Consider the following 18,334-nt stretch of genomic DNA (forward strand, 5'->3'; position numbering starts at 1 on the left):
GTTATACTAAGGCATAGGCATGTACCATCAGTTTGAAACCTCCTAATATGTAGACACTGGGTTGAACCAATCGGGTCAGAGCCACTGTACTAACTATCCAATGGTAATACAGTGATCTCCTCTACTGTGCTATTGTGTTGTCTCCCCCCCGCCGCCAGAACACTCCGGTCAGCGCTCTCGGGAGCCGGTCGGCTGCTGGTTTTCCAGCAAGCTTGTCCAACAGAAGTCAGCTGCCATACACAAGAGTAGTGGTGCAACGGATCGTCATTGATCCGTGATCCGAACGGGTAAACATGTTTGGTTCGACACACCATAGGAAAGGCCGCAGCTTCGGCCTAGCTCCCAGAGCGGCGGCCATCTTGGTACTGCAATCAATAGTAGGAAGTGGGCACAGGGAACAAAAGGCTAATATGTTTCACATCATGGATAGATGCTTAGTCATAGATGGCTAAGCATCTATCCATGATGTGAAACATGTTAGCCTTTTGTCCCCTGTGTCCACTTCCTACTATTGATTGCAGTGTTGCATGAATTTTTGGATGTCATACAGCTTTGGATTTTATCCTTTATTTTGTTTCAATAAATCACCTAGCAGAGTGCGGCAGTCCAGGATCATTTTTTTTCCCACGGATCAGCGCAGAGTCTGCACCTGTTGGTGCTACAGGGCGGGAGCACAGCATAGGTCGCAGGGCTTGGAGCGGTACTTTTTCTCCATCTTGGTACACCCTTTAGCATCCATTATGGTCTTCTAATGTTTTTAAATATATGTGCCATTTGTTGTCTTCTGCTACATATATCCGACCCCATAGCCTGTCTATCATTTAATTCTTCTCCTCCCCTTCCGCGCCCATCTCCTTCCTTTAAAATGAGCTTATGCTGTCCTCTGTGTTAAGTCTGTTGAGAAAGGAGCGCGGCTGAGCATACGATCATATCATGCATGCTCAGGAAACGCGTCCACTAATGGTGACGCCATCTCCCTGCTGCCATCCCCGTCCTGAGTTCCAAGTTTCCTTTTGATCACAAGTTCCTCCTCAGTAGTCGGCATCTACATGGAGTGATATTGGAGCCATAATTAACTACCCAGCGAGTGACAGAGAGACGCGGACAGAGGGAGCAGCTTTGCAGGAGCATCCACCTTGACCTGATATTGGGACCTACCGGTATATGCTCAAGTAACTTCATCTAAATGTGAGTGCATTAACCACATGTTTATCAAATCTTTCTATATACATTGGGGGAGATGTGGATATTACAGTGGGGGAGATGTGGATATTACAGTGGGGGAGATGCGGATATTACAGTGGGGGAGATGTGGATATTACAGTGGGGGAGATGTGGATATTACAGTGGGGGAGATGTGGACATTACAGTGGGGGAGATGTGGATATTACAGTGGGGGAGATGTGGATATTACAGTGGGGGAGATGTGGATATTACAGTGGGGGAGATGTGGACATTACAGTGGGGGAGATGTGGATATTACAGTGGGGAGATGTGGATATTACAGTGGGGGAGATGTGAACATTATAGTGGGGATATGTGGATATTACAGTGGGGGAGATGTGGATATTATAGTGGGGACTTTTTCTTGTCTTTTTTTTTTTGCTGATCCAAAAAATGATCCGATCCGTGACTCTGATCCGAGGAACAATCTGAACCGTTAGTTTTTTGATCCATTGCACCACTACACAAGAGCCAAATTTCGGCAATTTTTTATTGAACCTGCTGATGTCACCCGACATTCGGCCCGTGTGTACTAGACTTTAAGGCTGCCATGCACTTTAGACTGTAGGTGCCCCTGATGGCATTACATGGTACGAAAAAAGTTGATTGTTCAATAAACTTTTGCCAAATAAGTTGTGGAAAATAAAATAAAAGAGTGTAGTGGGTGTATACATTTTTATTACAGGAAGACAGTTGACAACTCACACGAAGTAAAACGAATTATGCTCATCACGGTTCTCAAAATTATAATGGTCTTCCTTTTAATATAATTAACAGTTAGTCTGCGCACTTTGCTCTTTGTCTATTGGCTGCCTAGAAATCTCTTCGGTCTCTCAGAAGTGCTGGGTTAGGTGTGCTGGATTGGATTCTTCAGCACTCCCCAAAACCATAGGATTTGTCCTGAGGATTTGGACCACACTATGCGGTCTATCCATGTACTGTCTAAGCCCAGACTGCACCCATTGCATCATATTAACATTTTTTTTTTCCTGTTGTCTGAACAGTCACTTCATCCAGTCAGATGCAACCATTGTTTAAGTATTCTAACAGCCACGGTACCTGCTGTCAGAATTTAGTAGCCAGCAAAATAAATGTGTGCATTTGTGCTGTCTGGTGTGGATGGAGAAATCTGTTAGATGTGCATACATGGCAAGCTTTAGTCAGAGCCTAGACCGAGCAAATACAAATGTGCATTTTGGCAGGGCCGTCTTAATGGCATCATGGGCCCCTGGGCAAAGTAATGCTCTGGGGCCCCTACAATGATGACAGTGCAGGTAAACAGACATCAAGTAGGTAGGAGGCAGACTGCCTCCCCTGTTTATCTATCACTCTCAGTGCCATCATGGAGCCCCCAATTTTCGGGGCAACGTGGGCTCAAAAAACAGTAGCTTTGGTGAAAGCAGTGCCCAGGTGTGCCCTCTCATTAAGACAGCCCTGCATTTTGGCTGGACTGGCCCTCTTTAGGAGCAAAATATTGTGTTTGTGAAATAGTAAAAAAAAAAAAAAGAAGAAGCAGAAACTGTAGTCTGACAATGACCTTGAATAGATCTTTGAATAAGCCCTGGGCTGTATTCTAGGCACAGCATAACATGAACAAACACAACTCAACAAAAAAGCCTGCGGTGAAAACTGAGCTGTTCTCGTCATCTCTAAACAGGTCTGAGCAAGAAGACACCTCACAAAATGGCCAGTGTCCAGCTCCAGGGGTTAATTTCATGCCTTTTTGAGGTGTTGGTATCTATCTCCCCTCTATAAATATAGAAAAAAACTTAACACAGGGACAGGGAATTCTTGTAGTGTTCAGTAGTAGCCCTGGTGCTAGCTTTATTACTATTGCCTTATACATTAATTTGTATGTGTGTGTTTTTTTTTCCCCCTTTCCCTCAGAGATTCAGCCAGATTCACGTAGAGCGGCGTATGTTTAAGCGGGCGTAGCGCATAACATAGAGAGGCAAGTACAGTATTCACAAAGCACTTGCTCCCTAAGTTACGGCGGCGTATCGTAAATGGGCCGGCGTAAGCCCGCGTAATTCAAAGTTGCGCACATTCGGACTTACGACGCCGTACTACTGATACGTCGGCGTACGTCTCTGTGAATCCGGGCCATTGTGTTTTGTTTTTTTGTCTTAACATATTAACATTCTGCCAAAACTTTTGTGAATCAGTACTGATTGGACCTTGAAGAAGCGGACACACCCCGAAAGGTTGTCCTGAAAATTTGTAATATCGTGTAAATATAAAAAATATCATATCATATAATATGGCTACAATCACCTCAAATAGTCAGTAGTAAAGAAAGGGTTGGGTCATGTGCTTTCAAGTAGATCCGATTTCTAAGTACTACCGAGGGCATGTTCAGGTAATTAGGTCACATTTTTCTAGTGTTTGCTGTGAACTTGGGGATATAGATCACTCCCAGATTAGTGCTTCTCAAGAGAATTTATCACAAACCAGGTGAAAAAAAAATGCACTTGACATTACAGGGAGAAGAATACTAAAATTCTATGGGCAGATTAACCACTTGCCAAATAGACCAATTCTGACATTTTTCTCCTACATGTAAAAATTATCATTTTTTTGCTAGAAAATTACATAGAACCCATAAACATTATATATATTTTTTAGCAGAGACCCTAGAGAATACAATGGCGGTCATTGAAACTTTTGATCTCGCACAGTATTTGCGCAGCAATTTTACAAAATGCGTTTTTTTTGGGAAAAAAAGTTTCATGCTTTAAAAAAAAAACAGTAAAGTTAGCCCAATTATTTTGCATAATGTGAAAAATTAAGTTACGCTGAGTAAATAGATATCTAATATGTCACGCTACAAAATTGCACACGCTCGTGGAATGGAGCCAAACTTCGGTACTTAAAAATCCCCATAGGCGACGCTTTAACCACTTAACCCCCGGACCATATTGCTGGTCAAAGATCAGGTCACTTTTTGCGATTTGGCACTGCGTCGCTTTAACTGACAATTGCGCGGTCGTGCGACGTGGCTCCCAAACAAAATTGGCGTTCTTTTTTTCCCACAAATAGAGATTTCTTTTAATAAACAAAAATAGAGCGACAATTTTGAAAAAAATGAATATTTTTTACTTTTTTGCTATAATAAATATCCCCCAAAAATATATAAAAAAAAAAGATTTTTTTTCCTCAGTTTAGGCCGATACGTATTTGTCTACATATTTTTCGTAAAAAAAATCGCAATAAGCATTTATTGATTGGTTTGCGCAAAAGTTATAGCGTTTTCAAAATAGGGGATAGTTTTATGGCATTTTTCTTAATATTTTTTTTTTACTAGTAATGGCGGCGATCAGCGATTTTTATCGGTACTGCGACATTATGGTGGACACTTCGGACACTTTTGACACGTTTTTGGGACCATTGGCATTTTTATAGCGATCAGTGCTATAAAAATGCATTAATTTACTATAAAAATTCCACTTGCAGGGAAGGGGTTAACACTAGGGGGTGAGGAAGGGATTAATCATGTTCCCTGGGTGTGTTCTAACTGAAGGGGGGGTGGACTGACATGGGGAAATGACAAATCGCTGTTCATACATTGTATGAACAGACAATAGGTCATTTCCCCCCCTGACAGGACCGGGAGCTGTGTGTTTACACACACAGCTCCCTGTTCTCGCTCTGTAACGAGCGATCGCGGGTGCCCGGCGGTGATCGCGACCGCCGGGCACACGCGTCGTGTCAGGGGCTAGCGGGGGACACGCGTGCGCGCCTCCGGATGCGCGCACCCCTATTGGCTGCTCGGCGAGGTGACGTATAGCTACGTGACCTCCCCCAGCAGAGCCGACCTGCCGCCGTATAACCGGTGGCTGGTCGGCAAGCAGTTAATTTATTTTACTGGTTTCATGTTTTGAGTTACAGAGGAGGTCTAGGGCTAGAATTATTTCTCTTGTGCCAACGTCTGCGGTGTGGTATGTGGGCGGGACTTGCGTATGTGTTCGCTTCTGCCTGCAAGACATTTTTATTTTATTTTTTGCTAATTTTACTTAAAAAAAAAATCAAAAATATATATAATTTTGATCACTTTTATTCCTATTACAAGAAATGTAAAACATCCCCTGTAATAGGAATATGGCATGACAGGTCCTCTTAACAGTGAGATATGGGGTCAATTAGACCCCCTATCTCAATTCTAGGCTGGGAAGCCAGAAATAAAAAAAAAGGGATCTTTGCTTCCCAGCCGAGGCGCTTGCCGTTTGTTTGAATGCAGAGGCCGGGCATGATGTCATAACATCGCATCCGGCCTCCGAATGATCATAGAGACTCCATCAACCATCTGGTCCGCCAAAAATCTTTATGGAAAACATCCGGGGCCAGCGGATTCTGTCTATGACTCACCGATCGCTATGATCATTCTTATGGTGTAGGGAATCGCTGGCTAAAAAAAACAATGTTCGAATGATGCCTGTAGCTGCAGGCATCATTCAGATATACCCCCACAAAGTCAAGGACGTCATATGACGGCCGGTGGTGGGTAAGTGGTTAAAACGACGAAGTAAAACAATTTGCTATTAATATTTGAACTACTAGAGAACTAAAGTGCTGTTAAGGTGCTCACAGATGAAATTTTTCCATGCCTGTCTTTTTTTTTTTTTTTCCATACTTGACCAAATTTAAGATATTGTTAGTTAAGATATTGTTAGTTAAATTCAAAAGTAATTTTTAATGATTATATATGAGGCTTGCATCAAAATACTTCTGCCATGAAGATACTTCCTGTCTTAGGATGACAACTTTTTGTCCCCGTCTGACAATTTTGCCCCATGTTCTCACCTTGGCAGACAGGTTTCATAGCACTGGCATGGTAACTGTTTTTAACCACATTCCATCAACCCACAGTACACTTATTGTGAGCAGACGGCAGCTCCGGGCTATGCTTACTTCCTGGTTTTCAAGCGTGCTGTGCGCGCCCCCTGCTGGTCTGTGCTGTGATTGGCCAAATCCCGAGTCTCTCAGCAGGTTACAGCCAATGATTTTGAGTGTACACCTGCTGATCGGCTACGGCTAATCACTGCACAAGTCTCTCATCAGGTTACAGCTAATGATTTTGGCTGCATACCTGCTGATCAACTATGGCCAATCACAGCACTATTCTCTCAGAGGGTTATAGCCCATGATTTTGGCTGTAAACCTGCTGATCGGCTATGGCCAATCATAATTTGGACCTCTGTGTGTTTGTAAACAGAACCAGTATCTTCCTCCCTGAGCAGATTCTGTGAGTACAAGCAGCACGTATACACTTTTTAGGCACATTGAACCCCCCGATTGCCCTCCATTTTACTCTTTGATTGCCCTGTCACCCAACCAGTGTCCTTAGTACAGTGACAGTGTACAGTATTGTCACTGTATTGGTGTCAGTGTGCCTCCCAGCCAGTGTAATTTGGCGCCAGATTGCCCGCTACACTATCACACTATAGGTCACTGATCACTGCCATTACTAGTATAGTGTCTGCATAGACCAGTATCTTGATCACGATCAGAACTATACTAGTGTCCCCAAAATTGCAGCTTGGTTGTTACCAAAGGCATGTAGCTGAATCCATTTTAGGCTAAATGTATAAATAAATTTGATTTTATTGGATATGTTTTATAATAAAAATTAGAAAATGTGCTTTTTAAAGAAAAAAAAAACATATAATTTTTATAAGGATACAGGATATGGTGAGAAGCCCAACACGGATGGCCCATTCTATAACAGGTTGAGAGATCTAAACTGTGAAAAGGAAGACAATACAGGAAGTGTCATCTCCCCTCTTCTGAGTAGGAGGCGGATTATCTGTGTACTGTATGCTAATCTGTCTATGAAAACTATACACTGTTAAAGTCAATGCCATGGTCCTAATGCCCCGTACACACGATCGGAAATTCCGACAGCAAAAGTCCGATGTGAGCTTCTGAATGAAAATTCCGACTGTGTGTAGGCTCCATCGGACTTTTGCTGTCGGAATTTCCGCCAACAAAAGATTGAGAGCTGGTTCTCAAATTTTCAGACGGAAAAAAATCCTATCGTCTGTAGTAATTCCGACGTGCAAAATTATGACACATGCTCGGAAACAATTCGACGCATGCTCGGAAGCATTGAACTTAATTTTCTTGGCTCGTCGTAGTGTTGTACGTCACCATGTTCTTGGCGGACAAAAGTTCAGAGAACTTTTGTGTGATCGTGTGTATGCAAGCCAAGCTTGAGCGGAATTCCGTCGGAAAACCCATCCAAGGTTTTTCCGATGGAAAATCAGATCGTGTGTACGCGGCATTACTTTGTATTATGGAAAACTTGAATAAAAACCATTGAAAGATAAAAGAAAAAAAACCCAGTGGTGATCAAAAACCACCAAAAGAAAGTTATTTGTGTGAAAATGTTTTATAGATTTAATTTGCGTACAACGTTGCATGACACAGCAATTGGCAGCTAAAGTAGCACAATGCTGAATAGCAAAAAATGGCCTGGTCATAAATGGGACAAAACCTTCTGGAGATCAAGTGGTTTAAACTTGTCAACATATGAAAACCCACCCTGAGTAAAGTTGAAAACCCCATATGTTGTATAAAAGGGAAAACTTTTCACAATGATTTTAGCAATCTAAATGTCATTCAGATGGGGTTTACATCTATGTTAAACTGTCTTTGCATGGCTTAAATTGCATGAGTGCTGAAAACGCTCAGCCCCTGAGATAAGCCAGCACCAGGATCCATGCATGGCTCCTCCTCCCTCTTCTCTTGTCATTACTAGGAACAAATAACTGGCACAAAATGCAATGTAAAGTTGGCTGTACAATATTAGCATTTTTGTATACATTTTTTTTTTTTTTTTAAATGTATGTACATTCAACGGCTTGATGTATGTCATTCAAAGTTAATTGATCATCAATGTTGAAACAAATGGAAACCACATACACTGTTAGCAATTTGTTCGTTCGAGAAAAAAACATTCGGGAAAAAAACATTTCCATCCTGCTCCTTTTGAATTTTATCATCTTTGTGGGTTGAAAACGAGTGTCTGTTTGACCCCACCAACTTGAAGAAGAAAACGGGATGAACTTTCTTAAGACAAACATTTCAAACCAGATTCTACTGGTGTATACCCAGCTTAAGACACACAGGTCTTGCATTCAGTCTGAACATTTGCTAATGTCCAAGGTGTCTAAAGCCCTGTACACATGATCGGTTTGTCTGATGAAAATGGACCGATGGACCGTTTTCATCGGACAAACTGATCATGTGTGGGCCCCATCGGTTTGTTTTCCATCGGTGAAAAAAAATAGAACATGTTTTACAATTTTCCTATGGATAAAAAACTGATAGAAAAAAAACGATCGTCTGTGTGGAACTCCATCTGAGAAAAATCCACGCATGCTCAGAATCAAGTCGACGCTTGCTCGGAAGCATTGAACTTCCTTTTTCTCAGCACGTCGTAGTGTTTTACATCACCGCGTTGGACACGGTCTGATTTTTGACTGATGGTGCGTAGGCAAGACTGATGAAAGTCAGCTTCATCAGATATCCGACGAAAAAATCCATCGGATTGATCGTGTGTACAGGGCATAACTCCATTAATTCAGGCATTGGACACAAAGTATTGCAAACCTATCTTTTGTTTTATTTTTTATTTTATTTTTTAGGGAAAAAACTGAAAGCACAACTGGGGGTGTAGCAAAATTAGACATGTGCACAGAAATTTTTTTCGTTTTTTTTTGTTCCGTTTCGTATCGTTCCGTAGGTTCGTTCCCGTTCGTTTTTCGTAAGACGCCCGTTTTCCTGTTCGTTCCCGTTCGTTTTTCGTACGACGTGATTTTTTCATATTCCGATCGTTTCGTATTTTGGTTACAGTTTTATTTTCGTACATGCGGGATGGTTCGTTATTCTGTTTAATTCATGTTCGTTACTTGTTAGACAATAATTTTCGTGAATTTTCGTCATTTTGTACTTTCGTAAATATATCGCTGGATTCGCGGCACTTTCAACACGCGGCTCATCCATATTAACTATTGTTAAAACCCCATACACTTGGTCAGACGTTTTTAACAACAAACATAAAAACGATCGTTTTACCGAACGTTCGTTCGTTTTTAAACTCCATCAGAAAACCATTTTTGGGTTCCAGGTTCAAAAGTCTGGCCAATTGATCTCCCTTCAGACGAAAATCCACAGAAAAGTTTATTTGGCTTTACTGTACTACTGTACTACTCAGCACAAAAGAGAAGCTGCTTCACTAACTAACTACACTCACTGCCCATTCAAAAAAACGAAAATTACATCTTATAACAAAAGATTTGCATTCTGTATTTTGAAACCAAATTACGAACAGAAAAAAGGAATACAGAATACAAATCTTTTGTTATAAGATGTCATATGAACATACAAACAGAAAAAGGATTCAAACAAAATACAGAAATGAAAATCTTTTGTTATAGATGTCATATGAACATACAAACAGAAAAAGGATTCAAACAAGATACAGAATGAAAATCTTTTGTTAGATGTCATATGAACATACGACTGAAAATCAAAATACGAACAGAACAAGGATTCAAACAAAATACAGAATGCAAGTCTTTTGTTATAATGTCATTTTCGTTCTTTTGCCGTTTTCGTTTTGTCGTATTTTCGTCGGATCGTTCGTTCGTATTTGCGGTTGTTCGTTATGCGGCTCATTCGTAATCCCTCGTTTTCGTATTTTGGTGCTTTAATTTTTTCGTATGTACACATTATTCTGCGGGTACGAAAATGAACATTTTCGTACGAAAATAACATTCGTACGAACGGGAATGCACATATCTAAGCAAAATGTGTATTTATATTCAAACTATTTTTTCCACTGGGAACATCTAAGGATCTAGGAATAGACAAAGGGGGTTGCTATTGCTAACCTGTTTGCATTCATATTCTAAACGGCTGTAAGATCACATATCTTATTACCTTACTGAAGGTCAATGAAGAACACTTAAAGGGGCTTTGAAGTGATTGAGGTGATTATACTGCTTGTAAGCATTTTGCTTAAGCATATGATATGTAATGCACATTGTACAAAGAGGGACTAAATTCTTATCCCGGTGTATTGTCACATTCTGCTGCCTATCGTAAGAATGCTGCGGAAGTCACGTGGCGGACGCAATGCGTTCCAACCGCAAGTGTGATGCGTTCCACAGGATTTACGACACTACCCTTCAGTGAACCCATCACAATTTGTCACGGAAGTGACGTATTACCATACACGGAGCGGGGGGAGAGAGAGAGAGACACATTCAGAGCGAGAGAGAAATAGAGATACTGAGATACATTCAGAGCGAGGGAGGGATACAGATATAGAGATACTGAGAGGGAACGGGGGCTCAGGGAGGGGATTACATCCCCTATGTGCATTACTTCTCTTATATAAAATATATGTTCATGATCTCTCTCTCGCTCTGAATGTATCTCAGTATCTCTATTTCTCTCTCGCTCTGAATGTGTCTCTCTCTCTCTCCCCCCGCTCCGTGTATGGTAATACGTCACTTCCGTGACAAATTGTGATGGGTTCACTGAAGGGTAGTGTTAAAAAATCCTGTGGAACGCATCGCATTTTCTGTTGGAGCGCATTGCGCATGCGCAGTTGGCCTCCACGTGACTTCCGCAGCATTCTGCGATAGGGAGCAGAATATGACAACACACCGGCCATCAGGAATGATCACTTTTGGATCACCTTAATAATTGTCTTTGTGACATACTTCAAAGTTACATTTTCTATTCACTCTGCTGTCAATTGCTAACATCAGTAGATTTACAGTATCAAGCAGTCTCGTGTGTGTTTTTTCTTTTTTTAAATACACCATGAAAATGTGTCTGGTAAACCATAATACTTCAGTAATGCTGTTCCCGTAAGAATGAACACTTAACATCACAACTGAAATAGAATGTCACATTTTCACATGCCTATGAGAGGGTTTTCGACGTGCCCTTGCTATGTGCTTGCTTTTAGGGTAATGTATCGCACTATAGTGTGTAATACATAACTGGAACATTTCCTACAAACTCTACAACAGCTTGCTTACTCAATTGGCCACCAATTACCTCATTGATTAATTGAATAGTTATCGATTAATATAGAAAGGGTGGGGTTTAACCACGTCATTGCCAGTATGTTTCATCCCCTTCTTTACCAGCATGTTTCTTCGTTTTTAGCTTCTTCTTTTATATATATATATATATATATATATATATATATATATATATATATATATATATATATATATATATATATATATATATATATATATATATATATATATATATATATATATATATATATATATGGATAGTGTTTTCTTTTGGTGGTACTATATAAAAGAAAAAGTAAACAAATATGTGGGAAAAAATCCTGTTCCCTTGCTTCCAGTTATAAAAGCAAATAGAAGTGCCAGGACAGGAGGAAAACCCCCTGAAATTTTGCGATTTTTTTTCCCCTATTTGTATAGTAAAAACACCAAGGTAATCTCTAATATTAAAAAAAAAAATTTCAATGTATTGAGGGAGTTAAAAACATGGAGCTTGGTAATGATGCAATAGACAAAGTATAGGAGTTAAAGGTATTAATGTACAGGTCACATACAGTAGGAGAATTAAGACAAAGGGGTTAATGTACAGATGTGCCGGATAAGGGAGATGAGGGGTTTATACACAGGTCAGGATGGAGATGAACTTTACAGTAGAGAGTTGAATGACATTAGAGGAGCGTTTTTATTTTATTGTTGCCACTGGTACAGGATTGCATTAGTGCTGCCTGGTAGTCCGGCAGGCTTTCTTTCCTTCCCCCTGGGATGTGGTGGTTGGTAACAGCAATCACATGGTACTGATCCACTTTTATTGGCTCTGTACCATTTTTTCTGTGATTCGCTGTGTTCATAGCGCAGGCATGCACAAGAGCACAGTTTCCGTTTGTTCTCCTGGAACTATAGCAGCCATTTTTGTGCAGTGGGAGGTTTGCAAGAGGTTAAGTGATGCCCTTTATTGGCTGACATAAGTTATGCAAGGGTTCCAGGATAAAGTAACTTTCTGTATAACTATCTGAGTTTCTGAACCATTTTTCCTAAATGTTTAAAGCCTGAAGAAGGCATTAAAGTTAACCAAGTAACCAATATTAAACCAAACTTTCTGCAAATTGTGGACATGTTGTAGCAAGACTGATTCGATCTGGAAGAAGTCATTCCATTAATAGTTTCTGTAATTTCAGCAGATAAGGCTAAGGCTCACCATTGCAATGTTTGGAGACCATGTTACCATGCTATCAGTCATATTGGAAGATAATTAAAATATGTGACAAGTATTTGATTTTCTTTTAAATATAACCTATAAATGAAACCTCTGCAGTTAAATTTCCAAAAAAGCTGGCTATGCAGACATACTTGACCTCCCCTGGGCTTGGCCAGATGTTTCTGTCAGCACAGAGGGGAAGGGAGATGACGTTCGCTAAGATTCTGGGTTTTGCTGGCAATGCTTATTTTAAGGGGGCGGATTGCACCACGGCAGCTTTTTACAACCTGCCAGATAGAAAGTTCCTGTAGACAGCAGGTGGCTGGCTGTCAGGTATGTACTCACCGAGGCCGAGATGCCGAGAGCGGCTCACCTTTGCAACTCAGCGCACTCCACCCCCTGGAGGTGAGACAGCGGGGGAGGGCGCAAAGAGGCACCGGTTACCAGCAGAGAGCTGAAAGTTGATAGTAGATCAGGTGCTGCTGTTCAGCGAGCTCAGGTCGTAGGAAGTAACGGGAACAGGCCGTGGGTCAGGTACCAGAGAAGTTTCAGACAACTGAGAGTAGGTTCAAGGCTGAGACTGTAAGCAGGTCCAGGATGCAAGCCAGGGTCAAGGGGCTGGAGAAGGTAACAAGTCCGAAGTACAAGCCAGTGGTCAGGGGTTGGAGACAGCAGCAGATCCAGGGAGATAAGCCGGGGGTCAAGTTCAGGAGAGAGAGCAGAGTCGTCGGGTCAATCTGGGTCACAATGAGTTCAAGCACAGGTACAGGAAGAATCAACAGGCAGGAGCTGACAACAAACCAGCAACCCGTCATGAGACTGGGGCTGGTTTAAGTAGGCAGGCCAGGACTCTGGTGCGCGTGTATGCACTCGTGTGCGCGTGCCGTCACGCAGAACTGCGCATGCGCGAGCCATTCGCGCACGGGCATGCGCCAAATCGGCACTCGGCGGCTGGCCATGCCAATCCTCTGACACTGGCCGTGTCAGGTGCTTTTCATAGGCCCTAAATTGTTGCCAATCTGGCTGAAAATGTCAGAATTTGGAGACATGCCATATTGGTAAAAGCATCATTGATCGAGCCATATCTCTAAGAGAGTGGTGAAGCAAACCTTTTCCCAGCATATACCTTCAATTTATTTATTTGTTACAGAGGGTCTCATATTGTAACTGATGGCTCTCACTGTTGCATGGCATACAAGAATATAAAGAATTGTACAGCTGAAGTTTCTTGTGTTAATTATAAGTGACAGTATCTATACAATGCATCTCGGATTGTATTGTTAAGTTAGATTCCACATTCAGACATTTTATTCTGACTTATTTTCTCCTTCTAAAATGCGTTTCCCCGCCTGGAAACTCTGGCACGGTTTCAAAATTGACTATGCATACAGCTGAAGACCATTGCCAAACAAAACTTGAGTACAGCGCAGTTACTATAAATATTTCATTGTTTTCTGCCTGTTAATTGGCCAGCTGAGTAGATGTTTATGTGGGATTTCTGTTTTCAGGGAGAATATAAGTAACAAATTGGTTCATTTTGCAGCTAGCCTAGATTGATAAGGAAATAAACTGTTGATTTATTTATTTTTTTCCATAATAAGCCACCTTCTCAGATTTATGGGAACACTGCAAGTTTTACAGAAAATCCCTGCTGTTTGCAAAATACTTGCACTCTGTTTTCATTTACATAAACGCGTCTCACATAGACAAGTGAAAGCCATTGCTAGGAGCTATTTTACCATGTCGAAGTCTTAGTTTGCTAGTCTCTAAACCCTGTAGTAGAGATAGTTAATTCAAACACTTTCTGACACTCATTTATGGCATGCCTGTTTCTACTTAAGTCAGATACAGCCATGAAACTAGTATTTTCTTCAGGAGGCCAGCAATGATGGTGACCATACTTCCCTGCTGACAGTGTCATGTGGGGAATGAGCCTCGCGTTGAGAACAGTTCATTGACCTAAACAACATTGAAAAGTGACATGTGCCCTTTGCTGTGGGAAAATCAATCCACTTTGGTAAACACAACCTTGCACATACACAGTAGTACAACCCGTATAAGACTTGATTCACACCTAGCATTTTTAGTGCTTTTTGCATTTTGCAGATTTGCACTACAGAACGTGTTCCATAGGAAACCATGTTAAATGGACTGCAGTGCAAATCTGCAAAATGCACAAAAAATGCATAGGTGTTAATCCAGCCTAAGGAGGCCTAAAACTTGGGCTCATGTTCCCCTGAGTTAGGAAGACTTCTTAGCCAGTGAATGGCACAGAACCCCAGGAGGGGGCCAGAAGGATTGGTAATCATGCTACCACTGTCCCAGTGATCACATATTTGGAAACCAGTCCCACCGGCTACTGATCTTTCCCCAGACCAAGTACCATCCTTTACAGCTTGGTGAGAGCATACAATGAATGCGCTCTCAGCATATGAACATGGGCTGCCCTGCAACGGATAGGTGCAGCGTGTGAACTTTAAAGCCCACTTTTGTGCCATCGAACATACGTATTGAGCAGTCACAAAGGGGTTTAAAGGTTAATTATCGTTAGCAGCTAGACCATTGTGGTCATTTCCAGTAAATGCAAATTATTAATATATTAAAAATATTGATGTACTTTATTTTACAGCGGTACTTTTCCTTTCTAAAGCTAGCCATAGATGAATAGAATTTAAAATAAAATTCCTAGGGAAAGTCTTTGGAATGACATTCAAATGTTCTTAGCGAATCTTCTAAGATCTCATTTGCTTTTAACATTAGATTTTGTAATGAATGAACGTTACGGCATGAAAACCACATACGTTGTTAGAATTTGTTCACAAACAATATTGCATCCTGTGCCTTCAAATCTTCTTTTCACTGCAGTCAAAAAACAACCGTCCTTTTGATACTTATGACAAACTTTTTTAGAATATTATTTCCCTAAGAATTTTCGATAGGAATTCTACCCATTTATGGCCAGCTTTAGAAACACAGTTTTATTGCCCAAAAAAAAGCTGATTGATCCATCCATTGTCTTTGCAGCAGAAGCTTTTTTTTTATTGGGGTTTGAGATAAGAGTAGTGGACTCCAGTTTGTAAAACACAAATTTATAACAGCCAGGTGTTACATTCGTAGGTTATTATGTGCTTTCCTTTTTAACAAGATGTGGTGAAATTGGAGTAAGTTGCTCCCACCCTGAGATGAGACTCGCAAGAAAAAAAAGCGAATTTTCTTTAGAAGGTAAACATTCCATAGAATTTTGCTTTTGAACTTGTGTGATTTGATACATACTTACTGCATTACCTGTCACTAATGAGTTTAAAAACTGTGATTCATCTCTTTAATAGTACAAAAGACATTAGTGGCACATGTCACAACAAACACAAATATGTTGCCACTAAGAAATCGTTTTGTTTAAATAAACAAATTAAAATAATAAAGAAACAATGGTAAAAAATGTTGTTAAAAATGTAACAATGGAACTGTTAAAAAAAAAATGTAACAATGGAACACTCTGGCACACTTGATTTGAATCCAATACAGCTGCTGATTGCAGCCAAATCAACAACCCTTCCCTGCGTACAACACACTGCTAGATAAATGAATTGCAAGCATTCACCAAACTGCATTTAACAATCCAGGAATAGCTAAACTTGTTAAATTGGGTCCACCCAACTCACAATGGAAGGAAAAAAATTGCAGGCAGCTGTAAATGAGCTTCTTTAGCTGGTCAATAAACAACTATTATTTAAATTGTAAATCCAACCAAAAATGTGTTAAATCCAACAATACATATCTTATAAGGAGAGTTTTTAGTCACCCCATTTGGCCTTCTTGACAACAAACTGTTATCTCTGATAACTGTTATCATCCATAAATCCTATTAATATACGTTTGCTGTGGAGTGTATATCACCTCTAGGATATGAAGAAACGAACTGACCCAATACATAATAAAAAAAAAAGATATAGTAGTATGTTTTTCTTACCAATGCACCAAGAAGTCTCATTTGAATTTCCTTCATGGTCAAGGGAAAGCCAGCAAAGTCAAGGGGGAAAGTATCCGTACATACAGCAAGTTTGTTCTGCAAACTTACACCTCTGCTAACATTCCTTTCATCTGTTTGCAAGTCTCTGTCTCCATCTCCTCAGCATAACCCCCCCCCCCTTCCCCAAAGGAGAGTAGCCGGTTATGCAAATTGGATTTTTTTTTTTTTTTGCAGGCTGTCATTTTCTCCAAAACTGACCTATCCTCTTCGACTGTCATGTAAACTGAGACGTGTGTCACTTTTAAGAGTTTCAGGAGAACTCCAAGTGTACTTTGACCAGCAGGGCTGGGGGGGGGGGGTCTTTTTGGGTCGTCTATCTTCTTGACTGATACTTTTTTTCACTCGACTAGCTTTTTCAAGTTATTTAACTTTTGTAGCATTTGACAACCATTTTCTTTTTCAGGGCTCACGGTTTATGCTATCGCTGTCTATGGATATAGAATCAATTCTAATTTAAGGTGTATACTCTTGACATTGCTCACCAGGTTGATACTGTAGAATGCTTCTGTACTTAACCACTTGCCTATGTGGCACTTTCACCCCTTCCTGCCCAGGCCAATTTTCAGCTTTCAGTGCTGTCGCACTTTGAATGACAATTGCGCGGTCATGCAACATTGTACCCAAATTATTTTTTTATCATTTTCTTCACACAAATAGAGCTCTTGTTTGGTGGTATTCAATCACTGCTGGGGTTTTTATTTTTTACAAAAAAGAACAAATAATTTTGAAGAAAGAAAAAAGCTTTTCTTAGTTTCTGTCAGTAAATTTTGTAAATAAGTAATTTTTCTCCTTCACTGATGGGCACTGATGAGGCTGCACTGATGGGCACTGATAGCCTGCACTGATGGGGCGACACTTATGGGCATTGATTAGGTGGCATTGATGAGGAGGCACTAATATGCCGCACTGATGGGCACTGATAGGTGGCACTGGTGGGCACTGATAGGTGGCACGGATGGGTGGCACTGATGGGAGGCATTGATGGGCAGCATTGATGGACACTGTGGCAGCAGTGACTGGCATCAGTGCCCTGATTACATCTCCGGCTGTTCCCTGCGAGGAGATGCCGCTGATTGGCTCTTTCTTTGCCACACACTGTGTCAGTGTGAGGCGATTAAAGCCGATCACCAGCACTTCTGTGTTTACATGTGACTGGCTGTGATTGGATACAGCTGATCACATGGTTAAAGAGCCGCGTGATGGGCTCTTTACATGGATCGGGGTCATGCTGTGTCCTAGTAACATGGTGCGGCCACGATCGCCACGCTGCGTGTTCCAGCAGGCACGCAAGAGCTGCCGTTCTGGGGCGAGGTCATATGACGTCCACCCAGAACGAGATCCGCACCGTCCCTCCATCATTTGATGGTGGACAGGCGGCAAGCACTTAAAGTACCTATACATGCACAAGGTTACTGACAAGCCAGTCATGTAACTTTTCTATTTGACCTATATACCCATATACTGTTAGGTACCGTGGGATGCATTTTTGACTGCATTCCAACTGCAAAGACAGCCCAAAATCCAGGTTATCTTATAAGCATAGTTTACACTAGTGCAGTGAAAAAGATACAGTAAGCTGCATATTTCTGCGCTGCAATGTGCGTAAATGCACGAAAATGCAGTGCACATAAAAGCCCAAAGATGAAAGAAATGCAAGCTTATGAAATATAAACCACAAATGCTTGACAATGCATGTAAAAAGATGCATTTCAAATGCACATCACTGTGCATGGAAAAAATGCACAGCTTAAATGGCAATTGCCATTTTAAAAAGTCATTTCCCACACACAGCATAGACATACTTAAGCCGTATACTGTACACACGAT

General features: G+C 41.0%; 1 protein-coding gene across 1 annotated transcript in view; it reads right to left on the reverse strand.

Moving 5' to 3' along the window:
* Positions 1-16,596, reverse strand: part of LOC120919216 (cadherin-like protein 26) — a 106,461-nt gene extending 89,865 nt beyond the window's left edge. The window contains exon 1 of the mRNA XM_040331270.1: positions 16,448-16,596. Within this exon, the coding sequence (XP_040187204.1) occupies positions 16,448-16,483 (36 nt within the window). The 5' untranslated portion in view covers positions 16,484-16,596. The remainder of the gene's footprint in view (positions 1-16,447) is intronic.
* Positions 16,597-18,334: the final 1,738 nt, after the last annotated feature.

The sequence above is a fragment of the Rana temporaria genome, chromosome 12 (assembly GCF_905171775.1).
Source record: "Rana temporaria chromosome 12, aRanTem1.1, whole genome shotgun sequence".
Classification (NCBI taxonomy): domain Eukaryota; kingdom Metazoa; phylum Chordata; class Amphibia; order Anura; family Ranidae; genus Rana; species Rana temporaria.